The sequence below is a fragment of the Muntiacus reevesi genome, chromosome 16 (assembly GCF_963930625.1).
Source record: "Muntiacus reevesi chromosome 16, mMunRee1.1, whole genome shotgun sequence".
Taxonomy (NCBI): domain Eukaryota; kingdom Metazoa; phylum Chordata; class Mammalia; order Artiodactyla; family Cervidae; genus Muntiacus; species Muntiacus reevesi.
Window position 1 is genome coordinate 10,771,414 of NC_089264.1, and position 23,379 is coordinate 10,794,792.

The 23,379-nt window shown below is 39.7% G+C and overlaps 1 protein-coding gene across 2 annotated transcripts in view; it reads left to right on the forward strand.

Moving 5' to 3' along the window:
* LOC136148019 (bifunctional heparan sulfate N-deacetylase/N-sulfotransferase 4) overlaps positions 1-23,379 on the forward strand; it is a 256,176-nt gene that overhangs the window by 209,443 nt on the left and 23,354 nt on the right. For both annotated transcript variants that reach the window (XM_065907461.1, XM_065907462.1), the window contains exon 6: positions 4,984-5,166. In XM_065907461.1, the coding sequence (XP_065763533.1) occupies positions 4,984-5,166 (183 nt within the window). The remainder of the gene's footprint in view (positions 1-4,983; positions 5,167-23,379) is intronic.

Consider the following 23,379-nt stretch of genomic DNA (forward strand, 5'->3'; position numbering starts at 1 on the left):
CATCACCTGCAATGATTTGGAGCCCAAAAAAGTAAAGTCTCTCACTGTTTCGATTGTTTCCCAATCTATTTACCATGAAGTGATGTGACCAGATGCTATGATCTAAATTTTTTGAATGCTGAGTTTCAAGCCAGTTTTTTCACTCTCCTCTTTCACTTTCATCAAGAGGTTATTCAGTTCTTCTTCACTTTCTGCCATAAGGGTGGCATCATCTGTATATCTCAGCTTGTTGATATTTCTCCTGACAATCTTGATTCCAGCTTGTCCTTCATGAGACCCGGCATTTCACATGATATACTCTGCATATAAGTTAAATACGCAAGGTGACAATACACGGGTTTGACATTCTCCTTTTTTAATTTGGAACCAGTCTGTTGTTCCATGTCCATTTCTAACTGTTGCTTCTTGACCTGAATACAGATTTCTCAGGAGGCAGGTCACGTGGTCTGGTATTCCCACCTCTTGAAGAATTTTCCAGAGTTTGTTGTTATCCAGACAGTCAAAGGCTATGACATAGTAGGTGAAGCAGAAGTAGATGTTTTTCTGAAATTATCTTGGTTTTTCTATGATGCAACGAATGTTGGCAATTTGATCTCTGATTCCTCTGCCTTTTCTAAATCCAGCTTAAACATCTGGAAGCTCTCAGTTCATGTACTGTTGAAGTCTAGCTTGGAGAATTTTGAGCATTATTTTGCTAGAGTGTGGGATGAGTGCAACTGTGCGGTACTTGGAACAATTTTTGGCACTGCCTTTCCTTGGGATTGGAATGAAAACTGACCTTTTCCAGTCCTGTGGCCACTGCTGAGTTTTCCAAATTTGCTGGCATATTGTGCGCAACACTTTATCTTTTGAGTGCAAATTTGCTGGCATATTGAGTGCAACAGCATCATCTTTTAGAATCTGAAAAAGCTCAACTGGAATTCCATCACCTCCACCAGCTTTGTTTGTAGCGACCTTCCTAAGGCCCACGTGACTTCACATTCCTGGATGTCTGACTCTAGGTGAGTGATCACACCATCATGGTTATCTTGGTCATGAAGATCTTTTTTGTATAGTTCTGTGTATTCTTGCCACCTCTTCTTAATATCAGTTGAAAAGGACATCTTTTTTGTTTTAATTCTATATGGTCTTGTAGTTCTTCATTGAACCATTTCAACTTCAACTTCTTTGGCATTAGTGGTTGGGGCGTAGACTTGGATTACTATGATATTGAGTATTTGCCTTGGAAACGAACATTTTGTTGTTTTTAAGATTGCACCCAAGTACTGCATTTCGGACTCTTTTGTTGACTATGAGGGCTACTCCATTTCTTCTAAGGGATTCTTGTCCACAGTAGTAAATACAATGATCATCAAATTAAATTTGCCCATTTCGCCTGATTTCAGTTCACTGATTCCTGAAATGTCGATGTTCACTCTTACCATCTCCTGTTTGAGCACTTCCAATTTACCTTGATTCATGGACATAGCATTCCAGGTTCCTATGCAATACTGCTCTTTACAGCATCAAACTTTACTTCCATCACCAATCACATCCACAACTAGGCTTTGCTTTGGCTTTGGCTCAGCCTCTTCATTCTTTCTGGAGCTGTTTCTCCAATAGTATATTGGGCACCTACCGACCTGGGGAGTTCATCTTTAAGTGTCATCTTTTTGCTTTTCCATACTGTTCATGGGGTTCTCAAGGAAAGAATGCGGAAGTGGTTTGTCATTCCCTTCTCCAGTGGACCACGTTTTGTCAGACCTCTCCACCACAACCCATCAGTCTTGGGTGGCCCTACATGGCATGGCTCATAGTTTCATTGAGTTAGATAGTGACTCATATTTTAGATAGTAACCCAATAAAGCTCTACTATTTTTAAGGTGAAAGATGTTTTCCCTACATGATATTACTCTTACTTTTCTCATGAAGTTAATGAAATAATTGTATTAGTTGTTCCAAAATATTTATATATGTAAATAGTAAATAATAAAATGTATTTTTTAAATGCTTATATGTGTATTTGAGGTAGAGGAGCAAGTACAAGTATTGTCTGTGGTGGAAAATGATGAGCTCCCTTTTTAATGAGTTGCATTTGTAATTTCTTCAGTTTAGACCAAGATTATACAAGTTCTCTTTTGTTTGGGTTTTTTTTTTTCATTCCAGCTGCAATCCTTGATGAGTTGTATGTAAGATTATATCATTAATGACATTCAAATTTTTGTTGCTCTCTCAAGAGCAATCGATCTAGATTTTTACTTTTTCTAGACTCTGATCCACAATACCCAAATGCTACAATATATTTAAAGTTAATCCTGAGGTAGGAAAAATTATAAAAAAGGAATAAGTATGGAAGAGTAGTTGGCTAAAGGCAATCAGTGGCTGTGCAAACATTAACGGCTTCTTTATTGCAGTAAAAATTCCTCATTAGACCACAAAAAGACAAGTTTTCTTTTCTTTTTTTTTTTTTGAAGATGGAAATGTAATGATTTATTTTTAAGCTGTTCATGTTTAATCCCACAAAAATCACACCATGCAGCAGACAATATGGGGAACTACTTGGGAAAAGGAAAAGAGGCATGATGTTGGGTCTGCTTTTATTTGACTCATGTTCCACAGGTGGACCCGTCCAATGGGTCACTGGTTTCCATGCTTATGGTTTCCACACTGACATTTTCCTACTCTCGTAGGCCTTGCCTTTAGGATGTGGATACCGCAGGTCTCTGTGCTCGGGGGGCAAGTACAAGTCAGGTGTGAGCCTTTGTCCTGTGCTTGGCTACAGTGAATGCTCATTACCTTTTCCTATTATTATTAATCATCTTTTTTTTTTTTAATTTTATTTTATTAGTTGGAGGCCAATTACTTCACAACATTTCAGTGGGTTTTGACATACATTGACACGAATCAGCCATAGAGTTATACATATTCCCCATCCCCATCCCCCCTCCCACCTCCCTCTCCACCCGATTCCTCTGGGTCTTCCCAGTGCACCAGGCCCGAGCACTCGTCTCATGCATCCCACCTGGGCTGGTGATCTGTTTCACCATAGATAATATACATGCTGTTCTTTTGAAACATCCCACCCTCACCTTCTCCCACAGAGTTCAAAAGTCTGTTCTGTACTTCTGTGTCTCTTTTTCTGTTTTGCATATAGGGTTATCATTACCATCTTTCTAAATTCCATATATATGTGTTAGTATGCTGTAATGTTCTTTGTCTTTCTGGCTTACTTCACTCTGTATAATGGGCTCCAGTTTCATCCATCTCATTAGAACTGATTCAAATGAATTCTTTTTAACGGCTGAGTAATATTCCATGGTGTATATGTACCACAGCTTCCTTATCCATTCATCTGCTGATGGGCATCTAGGCTGCTTCCATGTCCTGGCTATTATAAACAGTGCTGTGATGAACATTGGGGTACATGTGTCTCTTTCAGATCTGGTTTCCTCGGTGTGTATGCCCAGAAGTGGTATTGCTGGGTCATATGGCAGTTCTATTTCCAGTTTTTTAAGAAATCTCCACACTGTTTTCCATAGTGGCTGTACTAGTTTGCATTCCCACCAACAGTGTAAGAGGGTTCCCTTTTCTCCACACCCTCTCCAGCATTTATTGCTTGTAGACTTTTGGATAGCAGCCATCCTGACTGGCGTGTAATGGTACCTCATTGTGGTTTTGATTTCCATTTCTCTAATAATGAGTGATGTTGAGCATCTTTTCATGTGTTTGTTAGCCATCTGTATTTCTTCTTTGGAGAAATGTCTGTTTAGTTCTTTGGCCCATTTTTTGATTGGGTCATTTATTTTTCTGGAATTGAGCTTCAGGAGTTGCTTGTATATTTTTGAGATTAATCCTTTGTCTGTTTCTTCATTTGCACAAGTTTTCTTAAGTTTGATTTCATTTCAACCCATATACATATATGAACTAAAAAAGTTCTGAAAGAATTGTTTAATTTTAAAAGTGGTATGATTCTGGTTCTTTGCTAGTCTGGAAGTTATTAGATTATTGAATTTGATAGTGTTGATTCCAGAATGGGGAAAAAGCTAAAATGTAAAGTAACACTATACTTTTAATGAACAATGATGTTGGCCTATCCCAATTTCAATTTTTATTTTTAGAGTGAGTTTAAGAGTGACTTTGAAATAGAAATCAGATGTGTGACTTTCTACCAGTATTAGTCTTTGCAAACTGCCGTAACAAGACATCACAGATTGGGTGATTTAAACAGCATACATTTATTTTCTCAGTTTTTGAAGTTACAAGTCCATGATGGAGGTGCCAGAAAATTCAGTTTCTTCCTGACTTAAAATGGAGAAGGCAATGGCACCCCACTCCAGTACTCTTGCCTGGAAAATCCCATGGACAGAGGAGCCTGGTAGGCTGCAGTCCATGGGGTCACTAAGAGTCGGACACGACTGGACTGAGAGGCTTCACTTTCACTTTTCACTTTCATGCACTGGAGAAGGAAATGGCAACCCACTCCAGTGTTCTTGCCTGGAGAATCCCAGGGACGGCGGAGCCTGGTGGGCTGCTGTCTGTGGGGTCGCACAGAGTTGGCCATGACTGAAGCGACCTAGCAGCAGCAGCAGCAGCCTGACTTAAAGACAGCCACTTTCAGGCTGTGTTCTCAATTGGCCTCTCCTATGTGCATTGCAGGAGGGAGGGAGAGAAAGGGAGAGACAGAAAGAGAAAAATAGAGAGGGAGGGGGGGAAATGCACTGTGGTATCTGTTTTCTTATAAGGCTACCAGACCATCAGGTTAGGATCCTTACGACTTCATTTAAGCTGAATTACCTCTCTAAAGAATCTACCTCTGAATACAGTCACTTTGGGAGTTACAGTTTCAACATATGAATATGGAGGGTGGGACTACTACCCTAATGCCACCTAAAATGATAATTGTACTTCTCATAAAATTCCATGTTTAGGTGAAATTCTTCTTAGAGCTTCCATGCCACTTTTGAGCATATGCATATGATATTTCTGGTCATTTTTATTTTTCAGATCAGCATTTTCATGACCCATTTATCAAACTATGGGAATGACCGCCTAGGGTTGTACACCTTTGTGAACCTGGCCAACTTCGTTCAGAGCTGGACCAACCTGAGATTGCAAACTCTGCCTCCAGTGCAACTAGCACACAAGTACTTTGACCTCTTCCCTGAGCAAAAAGATCCTCTCTGGCAGGTAACACTGAACATTCTCTCCTGGGGTGAAAGAAAAAAAACTAGCAATTTGTGAGCACTGAATTGATGTTGGGAACTCTGCTGGAAGTACTATAGCTGGCATTTAACACAAACTTCTTTTTTACCCAGTAGTTTTATTCTCTTCAATAATGCCTTGTGCTTTGTGGATTACGTATTTGCATTTGGGGTTTGTTTTTCTGAGGTTTTGTTTGTTAGTCAGTTGGTTTGGAAGCTTTGCCTAGAGGATATTGTTTCATTGTTGGTGTTTTCTTAGAGCTGATCGTTTTGACTTGAGTTTAGCGGGACCAGTGACTAGCAGGAAAGCAGTTAGGTGTTAGGTATCTAGTGTTGAGGCAGTCTGAGTGCAGGTTGGGAAAGAATTTCCAAACATAGAGCATTTCAGAAAGCAGGAAGTTTATTAAGAAAAAACAGCAGAGATAAAGTTGGGCACTGCGAGCGCAGTGGGCCAACACCTCCTGACAGGCCAGGGAGAGTCAACCATTTTAGTGAGTTAATAGCCAATTTTTATAACCTCAAGACAAAGGAAATTCCTGCTGGATGGTTTGCATTTGGTGATTGGTTGGGGGTGCTAGAGGGTGTTTCCTGGAGTGGGCATCTTTGCCTAACTGGGAATCAGGGAGCTTGTTAGTGATTGCCAGGGGGCTTTTGGGACAGTTACACAGGGGCTTAGTCAGCTTTGGAGGTGACCTTGGTTCTGGGGACTCATCATCTAAGAAGATGGGCTTCCCAAGTGGCTCAGCAGAAAAGAACCTGTCTGCAATGCAGGTGCCACAGGAGACATGGGCTGATGCCTGGGTTGGGAAGACCCCTGGAGGAGGAAAGGGCAACCCATTCCAGCATTGTTGCTGGGAAAATCCCATGGACAGAGGAGCCTGGTGGAAGTCCATGGATAGGGTGGCAAAGAGTCAGACACAACTGAGCATCTGATCACACAGAGCACATGTCTAGGAAGACAGAAATCAAGGGCCACCATCATCTAAATGCCTATAACTAGACCTTGATATGTATGTGTACAACACAGATAGTCTAAATAAAAAAGGAAAGGCAAGTTTTACTTCAAGCTCATACAGATTCTATCTTTAATATGTCTTCATGGTTTTTAAAACCAGTCTTGCACTAGGTCAGATCTATTGGTAAAAAATTGTCAATTTTAATTCAGCTTTATGTGGGAGCCACTAAGCCTCAGGGCATGAAAATGTAAACTAGCTGCTTCTTACCATTTATCTAGGAAAATGCTACCTTCTACTTTCTTGGTTCTTTATGCATCAGATTACATTGACCCACACAATCAATAAGCTGACTGCAGAGAGCAGATCAGATGGTCCCCTGCTAAGTAGTCAGTAGAGGAGTAGCATCCTCATTAATGAGAAATCACTGTGAAACAGACTTTTTTTTTTTACCATTTCCTCTCCCTCTCTTGTGTTTCTCTTTATTCCATAATTCATGTTACATGCCCTTCTGTGTCTATATGGTAAAAAAAAAAATTCCTCCATATGTTTATTGAGCATCTCCTATGTATAAGACAAGGCTAATAGCTCTAGAAAATTCAAAGAAGAATAAAATGTAGTGCTTTCTCTCGAAGTCAATGGAACATTTTCTTGTTATTTTTATTCACTATTACATATTTTAAAGTCTGTTTTAAACAGCTACCGTAAGTCATAATTTATTTTAATGATTTGTTCAGCAGTTTGGTGTATATATTAAGTAGACAAATAAAGACATAGTTTTTATAGTGTGTATAGTCATAATACATAGATGTTGAATTTCATAAAGGCAAAACCTTGTGTCCCATAAATGGTAGTTAAAAGTGCTCACATACTTAAAAAATTGATAAATCATTGATAGTAAATCAATTCTTTTCTCACATATTTTTATTTATAAGACATCTATAATTCATGGTACAGCAACAATAAAAAGTAGCCAACTTAACCAAGGTGATAGATGATCTAAAAAATGAGTTAGTGGCCCCAAACTCCACTATCTTCAAAGGGGAAAAAAAATGCTTTTTTAAATGAAAACTTTATACATCTTAATGCTTTATGAGTTTTTAAAAATAAATAATTGTGTTCACTGATAGTTTTCCTTCTCAGTGACACTACTTGTTTTCTTTGGAAATGAGCATAATCAAAAACACGTCAGCTCCAATAAGATTTGGTTAATATGATGATTTTAAATTTGATGATCACATGTTAGATATGAAATACTGTGCTTGTTGAATAGGGGTATAAATGAAAATTAGAAAAAGAAAATAGCATTATTCCGTAGAGAACTGCATCACTTTGGAAGACACAAGAACATATGCATACAAAAAGACATTTGTGAGTGTGACTGTTATAATTTTGAATAGCATCATAGAGGTAATTTCCTAAGGAGTTCTTAATAAATGATATAATTAATCAGAAAAGGCATCAGATAGTTCACAAATTTAAGTTGCTATTTTCATTTATATTTCTATTATCAAAGCATAGCTTATTATAAGAGTATTTAAATAATGTGGAAAAAATGGAAAGTGGAGTTGCTCGGGCGTGTCCGACTCTTTGTGACCCCGTGGACTATAGCCCACCAGGCTCCTCCATCCATGGGATTCTCCAGACAAGAATACTGGAGTGGGCTGCCATTTCCTTCTCCAGGGGATCTTCCTAACCCAGGGATCGAACCCAGGTCTCCCGCATTGTAGACAGATGTCTGAGCCACCAGGGAAGCCCGTAATACTCAAGAGTAAATGTTTACTAAAAGTCTCCTGTTTCATTACATGAATTATATTATTTATATGGTTACTTTTAACTGAAAAATGAAGTTGTATATATTTCTTATTAACTAACGTGCCATATGTTCCCAAATGTATTTAAGAAAGAAAACAAGGACTAGTAAGCAGAATTGCAGTTAAGTTGAACAGGGAATTATTCACATATATGAGATTTTGAGAACCATAGACTTATTGAAGCAAAACTTTTCCAGTCATAAAGAATACCCAGTGAACCAGTGAAGTGGCTCAGTTGTGTCCAACTCTTTGAGATCCCATGGACTGTAGCCTACAAGGCTCCTCCATCCATGGAATTTTCCAGGCAAGAGTACTGGAGTGGGTTGCTGTTTCCTTCTCCAGAAAGATATTCCTGACCCAGGGATCAAATCCAGGTCTTCTGCATTGCAGGCAGACACTTTACCATCTGAACCACCAGGGACGCCAGAAAACTGCAGAAGATTTAGTGAAGATAAAGGGCATAATACTTTTGATTTCCTTTCTATGGTGATTTTCTCTTCTTCTCATTTCGTGTTTATAATAGCAAGTAAACAAAATGGCTATAAGCATTATATTTGTGTACTTTATACAGCATCAGTTTAATTTTACAAAATATATATAATCATGAAATTGAAAGTGTCACTCAGTCATGTCTGACTCTTTGTAAGCCCATGGATTGTAGCCTGTCAGATTACTCTGTCCATGGAATGTTCCAGACAAGAATAGTGGAGTGGGTAGCCATTCTCTTCTCCAGGGATTGAACCCAGGTCTCCTGCATTGCAGGCAGATTCTTTACTACCTGAGCCACAAAGGAAGCCCTACATGTAAGCATAACCAACACTAATGAAAGGTTTTACAGTCCATTCATCACAACCCTACCGAGATAAGATCAATTAATATTATGTGTCTCTGTCACTACTATACATTCTCTAAATTAAATGTTGCAGATACTGTATTATATTTATTATAAACATGCCTTTTTGTTTAGTGCATTTCACTTTGAAAAAGCCAACTGTTATCTTTCCTTAGATTTTCAATTCACACTTTTTTATTGTCACAAATAAAAAGAAAACGTGCAAAATGATAATCTTAACAGCTATTTAATTTCCTTTGGTTCCTTATGTAGACTTTCATTAGCACCAACTAACATATATGTGAAAATGTCTTTGTCACCTAATTAAAAAGTGCAATATGAATATCTATCGATGGCCAGCAGCGAAAGTACAGCGCAGAATGTTCTCCCTTCACTGGAAGTGGATTCCTGGGCAGTTTAATGTGAGAATATGTACTTGAGCACGCATGAGCTCTATCCCTAGAGTACATCCTCCTCCGTATAGTCCCTGGTGTGGAAGATTCTTAAAATTATACTCATGGGTGTCTATTAATTCATGCCCCTTTTTGTTTGGGTGGAATAATGACTATAAAGCATAAAAGAATAAGGTTTCCTCTTTTTTTTTTTTTTAAACTCCCATTATAGAAACCAAAGCCCCAACATGGAGGCAGTTGGAAGGTCAGATCATTGCACATTCACTAATCGATGCTTTTAAGCTCTCAAGCTGTCAGCTTAGCTCAGTCTCAATCTCCAGGCAGTCACTCCAGGGTCTCACTATCAAGAAACGTGCCAAGCATGATGTGGATTCCTGCTCGCCTGTGTGACCAAGGGAATGCTCAAAGAGCTGCAGCTCCTCTCTTTCTAGTCCAGTGTCTCTAAGAGTAAAGAAATAGGGGAACAAAGCCACAGGGTGCTAACCTTAGGGAATTAGCATCTTGGTAGATTCTTGCTGGGGAATCATCTAACTCCCGCTTGGAAATGATGAGATCTGAATGTCTATGACATAAACAAATCACATGGTCTAGTGATACAAACACTGTAGATTCTGTGAGTTGGTGCCGACATGGAGAATTAGGAATTATAATAGCAGGAAGCAGTAGGGCATCTAGCCAACCTATTCATTTTAGACACCTGAGGAGGTACAATGTCTTGTTCTAAGTTACTTGACTTGTTAGGGACAAGTCAGAACTGAAGCTCAAGTTGCCTTATTATTCCTGGAATTCCAGTTTAGTCCCAACCACACCAAGATGGTAGTTTTATGTTTAGAATAATAAATACACTTCTATCATTAACTGTCTACGTAGAACAAAAAATCAGGAATACCTTGTGACTTCAGAAGCACAGGATGGAGTACTCAGTGTGAATTTACGCAAAAAAATGCTTTTGAAATACCTGTATAATAAAAAGAAAGGTCTTTGCATTCATGGAATTTACAAACCATTATAGCTCCTAGTTATGTGAACAAAGTGACATCATAAATTTGTCTTCATATTTTTCCCCCTTTTTTTCACTCTATACCTTATTTATGACTCTATGATTGCATTTCCTATATGGTATTGCAGACACTTGTGCTTGTCATATATCAGCTCATGCAAACCTTAAGGAGCAAGATGTTCGTAATCTAGAACCCAGCATGCTGCTGCTGCTAAGTCGCTTCAGTCATGTCCGACTCTGCACGACCCCATAGATGGCAGCCCACCAGGCTCTGCCGTCCCCGGGATTCTCCAGGCAAGAACACTGGAGTGGGTTGCCATCTCCTTCTCCAAAGCGTGAAAGTGAAAAGTGAAAGTAAAGTCGCTCAGTCGTGTCCGACTCTTTGGGACCCCATGGACTGCAGCCTACCAGGCTCCTCCATCCATGGGATTCTCCAGGCAAGAGTACTGGAGTGGGGTGGCATTGCCTTCTTTGAGAACCTAGCATAGTACCATAGCAACTGTCACTAAAATCTCACAAATGTATAAGCAAACCCAGAGGGTGTGTGTTTTTGTGTGCAAAAAAGCAGTAACAGTGGCACACTTGTTTCTTGGTAGAGAGGGCATATAACAGGACCTGACCTTGAGGAGCACATGCGAGCCAGTCGGGAAAGCTCTGTGAGCTGTCAGAGTAACTTGGGTTTAATAGGCAACAAGTGTGTTCTGAAGATGAGCGTGAAATACATTTTTCAGTGTTGGCCAAAAAAGATTATGCCAGAAGTTTTTGTTTGTTTGTTTGTGTTTTACTGTGACAAATGAGAACAGGGAGGAGCTGAAGTTAGGTAATAATCTAGATATGAGCGAGGGAAGTCCTGAGTAGCTTCATGGCTGTGGGGGGGAAAGTGAGACCTTCAAAGAAAAAGTGTTAGAAATTGTTTGTAGGTGAGACCCTGAGATTAAAGGAACTCTGATATATAAGTAATTATCCCCATAGCTGGGGAAATAAGAGTTCTATAATTTCATAGTCTTCACTTCCATTTATTCATCTTTTAGCCTTTCCAGTGAAATAGCCAGACAACTTTTATCACTTCATGCTCAGAGCAGAGGCATAAACTTCATCAACATTTGATACATTTTTCCTAATCACCACGTGGATTCATGTGTTATTTATGTATTACATTTCTCTTCTTAATTCAGAATAGTATTTAAACCTTTCAGAAATTCTTCCAAAATCCTCAGGTAATTCCTCATGATTTTAATTCTTTTAGTATTTTAGTTCTTTAGTTTACCATGAGCCATTTCACTATTTTGATTACACAAAGTTGTCAAACATTTTGACATCCAGAAATGGTGACATTAAGTCATGGATTTTCCTTTTCCCGTCAATCAGTTGCAAATACAATCTTGTCAGGTGTCAAATTCTCCACCCAAGTACCTTACTAAGGTTTCATCATGGAAAAACTACTTGAAGATAGCAAAAAAAAAAAAAAAATATATATATATATATATATAATACTTTCATACTTGATGAATCAAAATCATCAGAAGATAACTATTTTGAACCCCTAATCCAAGTATAACAATAGAAACTGAATTTTTTGTGTGTGCACTGCAGAAATGTCTGATAATTTTAATATGCTATAAGTGAAGCATTATATGAGACCAACCTATTAATAAGAGTTTACAATACAGTTTCTTCCATTGAGTTGGTATCCAGATTCCCTGAGAGTATATTCACAAAACCATAAATAGTAATATAAGGTATTGTATGCAAGAGTGCATAGTCATGTTTGAAGATACTCAGAGCTACAGAATAAACTTGTCACTTTCCCCTGGGGTCAACTGCACTTTTGAGACTATTTCATGGGAAAATACAAATAGTGTGAATTTACTGAATAAAGATGATGTATTTTGGTGACGAATGCACAAGTGTTTAGGATAAATCAGAGGTATTTTGTGCGTAAACAATTCTTGTGGCACTATTACCAGGATCCACACAGGAACCTCTTCACCGATCCCACCCCCAGAGGCTAGCATTCACGCACCTCTGTAAGTCAGACTGGGCTTCCCAGGTGGCGCTAGTGGGAAAGAACCCGCCTGGGTTCGATCCCTGGGTCAGGAAGACCCTCTGGAGGAGGGTACGGCCACCCACTCTATTGTCGCCTGAAGAAGCCCCTGGACAGAGAAGCTTGGCGAGCTACAGTCCATAGGGCCGCAAAGAGTCGGATACAGCTGAAGCGACTTAGCATGCAGGCACAAATCCGAGTACTTTGGTAGAAAAGTTTTCTGAATAAGAATCAGACTATTACATGGGAGTTCTGTGGAGAGGGCATTCATTATGGATCAGTGCACACAGGAAGGAAAAGCTTTTCCTAGGAGCTGATGGACTCCCTCGCTTATATGATGTGCAGGTAGAATTGAGTCTTTGCAAAGACAGTGTGCATCTCAGAGTTTCTCCTTAAGGATTTGCTGGCTGAAGCACTGAGGATACACATCCCTAACCTATTAAAATTCTTCATCAGTGTACGTGGATTGTATTAGGCTTAAATGACTTTGAGAGACAAAATATTGAAAGTCACCAGCTTGTATAATGCAGATTTGGAAAAGAATTTTCTTTAAAGATGTGCATAAGGCAAAGCTTACTAAGCAGAATAAAATTTAAAACAACACAGCAAGATGGGAGGAAGCAGAAGAACTTGAAAAACAGAAATACCTTTCATAGCATTCTCCTTTAAACAGTGAGGTCAGAATAGCAGAAAGCAAGCATAGGGAATGGAGAGAAAACCAATAACCTGGAAACTTTTCTAATTAACAAAATAATCCTTCTACCATGAGCACTGGACAATTTTAATGTTTTGGCTATTAAGGTCTAGAGGTCTCCTAGTTATCTAGAAAAGACACATGACCTGAGAGAGGATAATCAGTCCAATTGATAATTCCACGGTGTCCTTCGCAGGGAAGGATGTGGAGAAGCGGTGAGCAGAACAAATTGTTAGTAGAGAAAAGGCAGGTAGGTTGGAATAACCAGATCTAATGAGAGCAAAAGTTATTTCCATCATTCTATAAAACATGAATCTCAGGATCAGGACAGTGGTGTGACTTTTTTAAAGTATGTGTTTCTAGCTTGATAGTAAATTTGAAATTTTTACTTAATTAGAGAGGGAAAATCTGAGTGCTCATACCCTTCTTAGTAACATGATTTCATCAGAATTTACTGCCCTTTCTAAGCCTGGTTAATCATCTCAGGGAATCTCGTGTCCACTCTACCTGTATCTACCAAAAAGTAAATCTGCTTCACCTCATCATATGTACAAAATCTGCCTGCATCCCGTTTACCTGTGTAAGAGATAGTTGCATGCATTTTCACTACGCTGGCACTATTATCATATACACTGCCTAAAGCAGTTTTAACTGAGTATTTTTCCAAAGTTTCAGCATATCTATAATGCTAGATACTAAAAACAGAAAATTACAGTGTGTAACAGTTTCAGATATGTAGGGAACAAACAGATAGTGATATAATTGCTTTATAAGTTTCTGATCTTTAGAATTAAAACAATAACAATGGCACAAAGTATGAGAAAGTGCATGCAAATGCACCCCTTTTTTTTTTTTTTTTTTTTTTAATATTATTTTATTAGTTGGAGGCCAATCACTTTACAACATTTCAGTGGGTTTTGTCATACATTGACATGAATCAGCCATATAGTTACATGTATTCCCCATCCCGATCCCCCCTCCCACCTCCCTCCCCACCCGACTCCTCAGGGTCCTCCCAGAAATGCACCCCTTTTGTTATAATCATTGTAGAATCTTCTCCCCCTGCATCCCTTCTCTCATACACACACACACACACACACACATACACACACACACACACACACACACATGCAATTTAACTGCAGAGACAACCCCAGCTTTGGATTTCAAATCTGAAACTAATGTCCTGTGTCACCTTCAGCAAGACCTAAATAAAACACCTTGCATCTCAGCTTCCTTGGCTATAAAGAAGGAATAATAATATCTGTCTTGCCAGGTTGCTTTGAGGATTAGAAATAATCTATATCAAGCAAGTGCCTGGAATATAGACGGTGATCAATAAAAGTTAGAAATTATGTTAGCTGTCATTCAGACAATAAAAGGAGACTCAGAGTAGGAAAAGTCTAAACAAACATTTTCAGAATATAAAATAAGAAATGCAAACATCCTGTTATTAAAGCTGTGATTAACAGAGACAAGAAGAAACATACAAAGAAAAGAGATGAAAGAAGAAATATGGGCATCCCAATAGCCCTAAAATGGTCTAACATAGAAGGAATGTAGTTAGAAATAAAGCCTGTCCAGACCGATGTATACAAATACCACCAATTATAAGGTATCTACAGGAAAAACTGAAGTAGTATAAATTGAACTAATAATAAAAACATTTGGGACAGCAAGGATTGTAACAGCATGCCACTGTGTTGGTAGCTCAGTTGTGTCCAAATCTTTGTGACCCCATGGACTGTAGCCGGCCAGGTTCCTCTGTCCATGGAATTCTCCAGACAAGAATACTCTCCAGAGGTGGGTTGCCATTCCCTTCTCCAACGAATCTTCCCAACCCAGGGATCGAACTCAGGTCTCCTGCATTACAGGCAGATTCTTTAGCTTCTGAGCCACCAGGAAAGCCCACCTTAGCACCAGGTAATTTTATTTTATACTTTACTCCCATCAGTGTAATTTCCTGGGAAAGTACAACTAAAATGACTAGGGTCTTTGTCCACCAAAATGAGTGTTTAATCCATGTTCTGTGTGTGAGAGTCAAACTCTTTCCAAGTCTTACATTATCAAGTGTTTAATCCATGTTCTGTGTGTGAGAGTCAAACTCTTTCCAAGTCTTACATTATCAATCTGCCCATTTCTGTGAAAGTTTGTTTCACCAGTTTTGAATGCAAAAATTTGAATGGCAAAGCCATGTATATTGTGATAAAGAAGAAAAGAGGTTTAGTCAAACATGCAGAACCAAGAGAGGTCTCACAAAAGATTTTGACTTTCAACAGTGGCACTGAAATAATCAGTTTGCTCATCCACTTTGTAACTGTAAGGAAACCATTTGAGCAAATGAATGGAACACCTATTCTGAGATTTGTCCTTTGTTGAGTTATATATGGTGTAATGCAATAAGAATAGGTAATTGACACTTCTTTCCTATTGCTTAATGTCTAAAATATAGTAGAAAGCTAAATTTCTTTGCAAATGATGCAGTTAAATGATAATAATGAGGAAAATAAAGATTAAATTCTACAGTGACCATGTGTGTAAATAGCAAGACATAGCTTCCGGGGCCACCGTGAAGAACATCATCAGTGACTGAATTTTTTTGTGGTTGTTTGAGAAGTAAAATATCTACAGAGTTTATATTACATTAGCTTTTGAACATGTATCAAAACCTGCCTATGCTTATAACAAATGTTTATGGCGCCCATCCTATCACAGTTAATCAATCATTCAGTCCATAATTATCAAGCAGTTCTTATGTATTAGAGTGCAGCAGTCAAAAAAAAGAGGCCTCCTCCTCAGAGAACTTACATTCTAGTTGAATGTAATTATTGGAAATATAACCAACTATTAGTAGGCATATTACATACTATTGCTAGAAACACACACTTGAATTAAAGAATTCTGGGTACTGAAATGCAGTGAAGGAAACATGGCAGGAAGCTCTTACAGAGAGACAGAAAAGGGAGGAAGTGCTTTGGCTCTAGTCATCAGGGAAGGCCTCTTGCTTGGGGTGATACTTGAATTGAGCCCTGAATGACAACAAGTGCTAACATAATGAATTGGATGAGTTGCAGTAGCCAAATAGCAAGAATATCCCAAAACAGGATGAGAGGAGAGTTTGGGGGAGAATGGATACAGGTATATGTATGCTGAGTCCCTTCGCTGTTCAGCTGAAACTACCATAACGTTGTTAATCGGTTATACTTTAATACAAAATTAAAAGCTTTTTAAAAAATAAATTAAAATAGCATTTTAAAAAACCATCTGAGCAAGCAGTAAATGTACCTAGATTATGTTTAAATACAATACAATGTACAGAAAGAATATCCAAAAATAAACTAAATTAGGATTATATAGGAATCTTTGCATCATTTGGTAGAATAGCCTATAGCTTCAAGTTTGCCTGAAGAAACTCCAAGCTGTTTCCTTATTAGGTATATTTGGCTATATTCAAATTTAGAGGAATCAAGGGATTGTTTATATTGTGTGCATGCTCAGTCACTCAGTTGTGTCTGACTCTGTGACCCCATGGACTATAGCCCACTAGGCTCCTCTGTCCATGTAATTTTTCAGGCAAGCATACTAGAGTGAGTTGCCATTTCCTTCTCCAGGGGATCTTCCTGACCCAGGGATGGAACCTGTGAGTCCTGCGTCTCCTGCACTGGCAGGTGCATTCTTTACCATTGCACCACCTTGGAAGCCTTTTAAGTATAATAAATGTGAAAAAAAGAATATCCATAAATGCTGGGAGCCAGCACACGAGATCCCACCCATGACAAGGTCATGAGGGGAAGACCTGACAAGCAAGGCAGATCAGGACTTCAGGGATTTCGAAAAGCTGCCCCGGCGCTCACCTTAAAGATGATCTCTGTCTTTCTGATGCTTGCTATATTAGACTACTCCCTAATTTCTGTGACACAGGTCAAAGGCCTTCCCCGATCTCTTTCCAAACAGAATCAACTTAGAACTTTAATCAATATGTCCCCCGGACGGTGGTATCCTATAAGATTATTCAGGATGAAAGGAGTGTTTCAATTTAGACCCCTTTGCTGGCATTCTAGCCTGCTTGGCAAATGTGTACTAATGCACATGACTGCTCACAACACCTTAATCATAAACAACATAAAGAACCTGATCACACAAAAGGCCCTAATAGGTACAGAGCCCTTCGTGGGTGAGGAAGCCCTATTAGAGAACATAAAATATTATTCTAAAAGTGGTTATAGTTAAAGATTTAGAAAAATAAGAGTTCAGAATTGTTAACTTTAACCAGGAATGCTAAACAGGGGCTACCTCACCGGAGCTGCAGAGTCTTTGTGTGGTAAACCTTTTAGATAAATTTAACTGATAACTTCTGCAAAAGGACTGACCTTTGTGTTCATTAAAGAATAGATTACGAGAAACAGTTTTGCATTCACCTAGGTCATAAAATGTCAATAGGCCCCATGGCCAGAAGATAATGTACAAGACTCTCACAAAGAAGTATGCAGAAAACACCCTGGTTTCATGAAGAACAAGCTGATATAATGTTAAACTATCTTCCCCTTAGAAATGTACTAATTTAGGGTATAAAAGCCACGGTAAAAAATAAAGCATGGCCAGACTCTGCCAGAACCTGCAAACACCCCCGTCTGGTCATTCTCTCTCTCTCTCTTTCTCTTTCTCTCCCTCGCAGACTTGGCCCTATCAAGGCTGGTCTCATGTGTCTTCTCTCTCTTTCTCACCAACACCGTTCATCCTGAGGGTATCCCCTGGTTCTGCTGAGGCTGGACCCTGGCACACAAATAAACTGAATTAGGATTATATAGGAGTCTTTGGATCATCTGGTAGAAGAGTCCATAGCTTCAAGTTTGCCTATATCTCATTCATCCCAGAAGTCTAGCCATCCAACTCTGAGAAGGTTGCTGCAACCTTAGTTGCTGGTACTTCTGACAAGGACCAGGAAGTCAGATCTCAGGATGAATATCTGCAATAAACCAGTCCATCGGCAAGCGCAATCTCTTTCTGCTGCTCCAGTTGCCTAACTAATCTGAACAAAGGGAAAAAAAGAGTCTATGTGAGATTACAGAATAAATTTGCCAGGTGATGCTAGTGGTAAAGAACCTGCCTGCCAATGCAGGAGACATAATAGACATGGGTTTGATCCCTGGATTGGGCAGTCCCCTGAAGTAGGAAATGCCAACCTGTTCAGTATTCTTGCCTGGAAAATCCCATGGACAGAGGAGCCTGATGGGCTACAGTGTGTGGGGTTGCAAAGAGTTGGACACGACTGAGCCCACAGTATAAGTGCTTTCTTTTATAGAGAACAATTTAATGTTTTTTAATATATTAACTCATCTAATGTTCTCAATAACTGTGCCAGGTAAACAATATCAATCGTTATTTAATGGATAAGAAAGCTGAAGTCCAGAGAGTTTGGGGAAATTGCTTAAGACACAGGCCTCCTGAGCTCATACTCTTAACTACCAAAATAAATAGGAATGATTTAGGATAGATATTTGCTTCAGTGAGAAGAACTGGCAAGATTTTGACCCTGAATTGTAGGGAAAATAAATAAAAGGGTTGCCCAGAAATATAAATAATTCAAAGATTCACATGCAGGTATATCTATAATAGTGAATGCAGTAGAACTGAAGCGTTAGGTTGTTGTTGACATTTGTTAATTCAGTGCCACTCAAAGTGATAGTCACTCAGTCCTGTCTGACACCTTGCGACCCACAGCTCCTCCGTCCATGGGATTTTCCAGGCAAGAATACTGGAGTGGGTAGCCATTCCCTCCTCCAGGGGATCTTCCTGACCAGGGATCAAACCCGGGTCTCCTACATTGGAGGCAAAGGCCCATGAACAGGTTTGAAGTACTTGTTGCTAATTCACTATGAGACAAAAAGTTTGTGCCAACATATAAACAATCTATATCAAAAGCAGTCAGTTGCTTCATCCAGAATCTCCTTCGTTTTTTGGGTTTTTTTCCTGCAGCGAAATGTTCTTGTTGAGGCATGCAGTGCAGTAATTCATATTGTGACACAAACTTTTTATCTTCTCACAGGAATCACAGTGAGAATATAGGCAATGTTGCTATAAGGATGGCATTCCAAAAATACAGAGGTTAAATAGAAAGATATTGCTCACTCATATAACTATCTGAAAATGGGCAGGCAGTCTAGGAGAGTGAGGCAACTCTGTTCTGCATGGTTATCCAGGGCCCCAGTTTGACAGGTATTCAGCATATATACAGTCTCCACTTCTGAGCCCAAGGCACATGGTACAGTTGTAGCCATATTATAGCTGGCAGTGAGTAGAGAAGGGAGAATCTAGCGAGAGTGACTTCAAGATACATCAATTTGTCTTACTTTAACTGAAGTGACTCATATGAAGGAAGCTAAATTCAAGAGATTATGAAATATAGTCTCTAGCTGGGAAGCCAGAGACTCACAAAACAGTGATATTCTGTTACTGAAGGAAGAAAAGGAGACAAGATAGTTTAGCCCTCTCTGCTATGGCAGAAATTATGTTCAGAGAGTTGAGCTGAAGTTAGACTATGGAGAATTTGAGATTGAATACTGAATAAAAAGATTGCAGAAAATAGAAACACTAATAAAAATAAAATAAATGTCAGTTATTATGTAAAATAGATAAGAACTGTTGAGTTTATTGGCTTGTAATTAACTCCTTTATCACAGTTTCTATAGATGAACTCATCAAGAAATTCAAAATGTACAGGCTAACCTTTTGCAAGGCAAATTCTCACAGATTGCGTACATAACTGGTGTTTTTATATTGCGCTGTACTCTTGTTCCAGTGAAAGATGGTGATGGAAAACACATCAGTCCTGTGATAGGGATCTGGTTCAATGACTTGTGGAGGAAACACTTTCAGGAAAAGCTTACGAGGGAAAATGTGGGACAGGAAAAAGCAGAGCAAGATGCAGTCTTAGAAAAGTCAGGCCTTGACTAGATCTGCAGGGAGAGAGATAATCATGCAAATTGACCTCGAAGCAAGCTGGTCAGGCTGTCACACCCCTGAATCAGTCAATCGATGGACACGGGCCACCTCTGGAAAGTGGCAAGGGGACACATGACTTCCTGTCCAGTTGCTTCTATTTGACCAAGGCAGGACTCAGTCTCCCCGGCTGGTCAGAAATAGGGTGTTTCCTTCAGGGGAGGAAAAGGCATTCAACCTCTATCACTGCCCCATCCACACCTTGGACCACAAAGCTATACTTGCTTCTCATAGTACACTCACTCACCCAGGCATGATTTTTCCACAGTTGTGAACATAATTCTTGGGGAAACCTATAAGAGGAATGGCATTAGGAAAAACTGCAGCCTCATTGCTGCAGCCAATTCCAAGCCTAAATGAAACCAACGCACATTTTCTCCGTATTCTCCCACCTCTATATCCCCTACTCTGGCTTTCCCCCACCAGTGGGTAGCAGTTCTGCTGGTATAGAAGGCTGACGTGGTGTGTCAAGTAGTTTCAGAACCAACTTCAGTAGCAGGACCTTTAGTTTATCCCACTAATTCTTTTCTTGTAATTTTCTCTGGAAACTATGACAGAGGAAGTCTATACCTGGATAAAGATAACTTAACTAATGAAGAACTGTACAAAAAAAGATCTTCACGACCCAATTAATCATGATGGTGTGATCACTCACCTAGAGCCAGACATCCTGGAACGTGAAGTCAATAGGCCTTAGGCAGCATTACAATGCTAGTGGAGGTGATGGAATTCCAGTTGAGCTATTTCAAATTCTAAAAGATGATGCTGTGAAAGTGCTGCACTCAATATGCCAGAAAATTTGGAAAACTCAGCAGTGGCCACAGGACTGGAAAAGGTCAGTTTTCATTCCAATCCCAAAGAAAGGCAATCCCAAAGAATGCTCAAACTACCGCACAATTGTACTCATCTTGCATGTTAGCAAAGTAATGCTCAAAATTCTCCAAGCCAGGCTTCAGCAATACGTGAACCATGAACTTCCAGATGTTCAAGCTGGTTTTAGAAAAGGCAGAGGAAGCAGAGATCAAATTGCCAACATTCACTGGATCATCAAAATAGCAAGAGAGTTCCAGAAAAAAACATCTATTTCTGCTTCACTGACTATGCCAAAGCCTTTGACTGTGTGGATCACAATAAACTGTGGAAAATTCTGGAAGAGATAGGAATACCAGACCACCTGACCTGCCTCTTGAGAAATCTATATGCAGGTCAGGAAGCAACAGTTAGAACTGGACATGGAACAGCAGACTGACTCCAAGTAGAAGTACATCAAGGCTGTATATTGTTACCCTGCTTATTTAGCTTATATGCAGAGTACATCATGAGAAAAATAGATGGAAGAAGCACAAGCTGGAATCCAGATTGCGGGATAAATATCAATAACCTCAGATATGCAGATGACACCATGCTTATGGCAGAAAGTGAAGAACTGAAGAGCCTCTTGATGAAAGTGAAAGAGGAGAGTGAAAAAGTTGGCTTAGAGCTCAACATTCAGAAAACCAAGATCATGGCATTTGGTCCCATCACTTCATGGGAAATGGATGGGGAAACAGTGGAAACAGTGTCAGACTTTAATTTTGGACTCCAAAATCATTGCAGGTGGTGATTGCAGCTGTGAAATTAAAAGGCGCTTACTCCTTGGAAGGAAAGTTATGATCAACCTAGACAGCATATTAAAAAGCAGAGACATTACTTTGCCAACAAAGGTCCATCTAGTCAAGGCTATGGTTTTTCCAGTAGTCATGCATGGATGTGAAAGTTGGACTATAAAGAAAGCTGAGCGCTGAAGAATTGATGCGTTTGAACTGTGGTGTTGGAGAAGACTCTTGAGAGTCCCTTGGACTGCAAGGAGATCCAACCAGTCCATCCTAAAGAGATCAGTCCTGGGTGTTCATTGGAAGGACTGATGTTGAAGCTGAAGCTCCAATACTTTGGCCTTGTGAAGAGCTGACATTTGACAAGACCCTGATGCTGGGAAAGATTGAGGGCAGGAGGAGAAGGGAATGACAGAGGGTGAAATGGTTGAATGGCATCATCAACTCAATGAACATGAGTTTGGGTAAACTCCGGGAGCTGTTGATGGACATGTAGGCCTGGCGTGCTGTGGTTCATGGGGTCTCAAAGAGTCAGACATGACTGAGTGACTGAACTGTACTGAACTGAACTGAACTTATAAAGTATACTGTTGTAAACTCTGGTCTGCTGCCCAACCTAGCCCTAACCAGGCTGTGGTGGTCATGCATTCTCAATTATAGTTAGAATTGGGCATAGAAGTATCAGCAACTAACCTAGTGATTTGAACACCGAGGATATTTCTCCCTGTATAGTGGCGGTTCTACTTATGGTGATCAGGGTCAATTGTCCCTGTGAGGATTGTAATTCATTTCCATGCCTGCTGATCCACACACACAAGGAGTCCAAAGTGAATGGACACGAGCTGCAACGTTTAGGTGGTGATCCTCCTCCTGGTCCTCCTGCTTGGGCCTTCCCTTCTCTGGGAACCAGAACTTCTAGACCCACAGACTTTAAAGTTGTAAGATGGAAAGCACAAATTCTCCAAGTAAGCCACTGCAAATGATGGTGAATGGGTCTACTCCTACATCCACTCTTTAATTCCTAGACACAACTATACTACTCTATGGAGACACAGAACCAACCAATAGCTTTTAATTTAAGAGGTATGGTGTGTATCTAACAGCTGGTACCTCAACTGCCTCTTTCATGTGGTCTTTCACCCCTCTGTCAGGTCAGCATCTCTGGATAGTGAGGCTGATAAGACCAATGACTCCCATGGGCAGAAGCCTGCTATCACACTCCATGTGTCAGGAGTGGTCCCCTTTACCCAAAACAATATTATGTGAGCTACCATATCAGTGAGTTAGACATTCTTTGAGGCCTTGCGTAGTGATGATGGCCAAGGCTATGTAAGCTGAGAAAGGCAAATTTGTACTCTGAATATGTTCCAGCTGGGATCAGGATGAGTCACTGCCCTTTTCAGGAAGGACGTGTCCAACATAATCAATTTTCTACCAAGTGGTAGGAGAGTGCTCTTCTGGAACTTAGAAGTGGTCTCTTATTGACAGGTCAGGTATTCGGCAGTGGCTGTAACTAGAGCAGACTTGGGGAAAGGAAGCCCAGGAATGGTTTCCAACTTGCTTTCACAGATCCTCCATTCATATACCCATTGTTTCAGTGCTGTATTGGCCAAGGACAGAGGTTAGTGACATGTGGGAATGCTGGGAACTGGCTGAATCATCTGACTGCTGAGTTGTGCAGCACTTCTACATTGGATACTCTCTGGTGTACATACATTCATGGGCAGTACAAAATCGTAACAATTTTTTATCACTTTATGTGTCCATCCAAAAAGTGGAAGAAAAGCTATTATAAGCCTAGACAGCATATTAAAAAGCAAATACACATTTTACTGATGAAAGTCCATCTAGTCAAAGC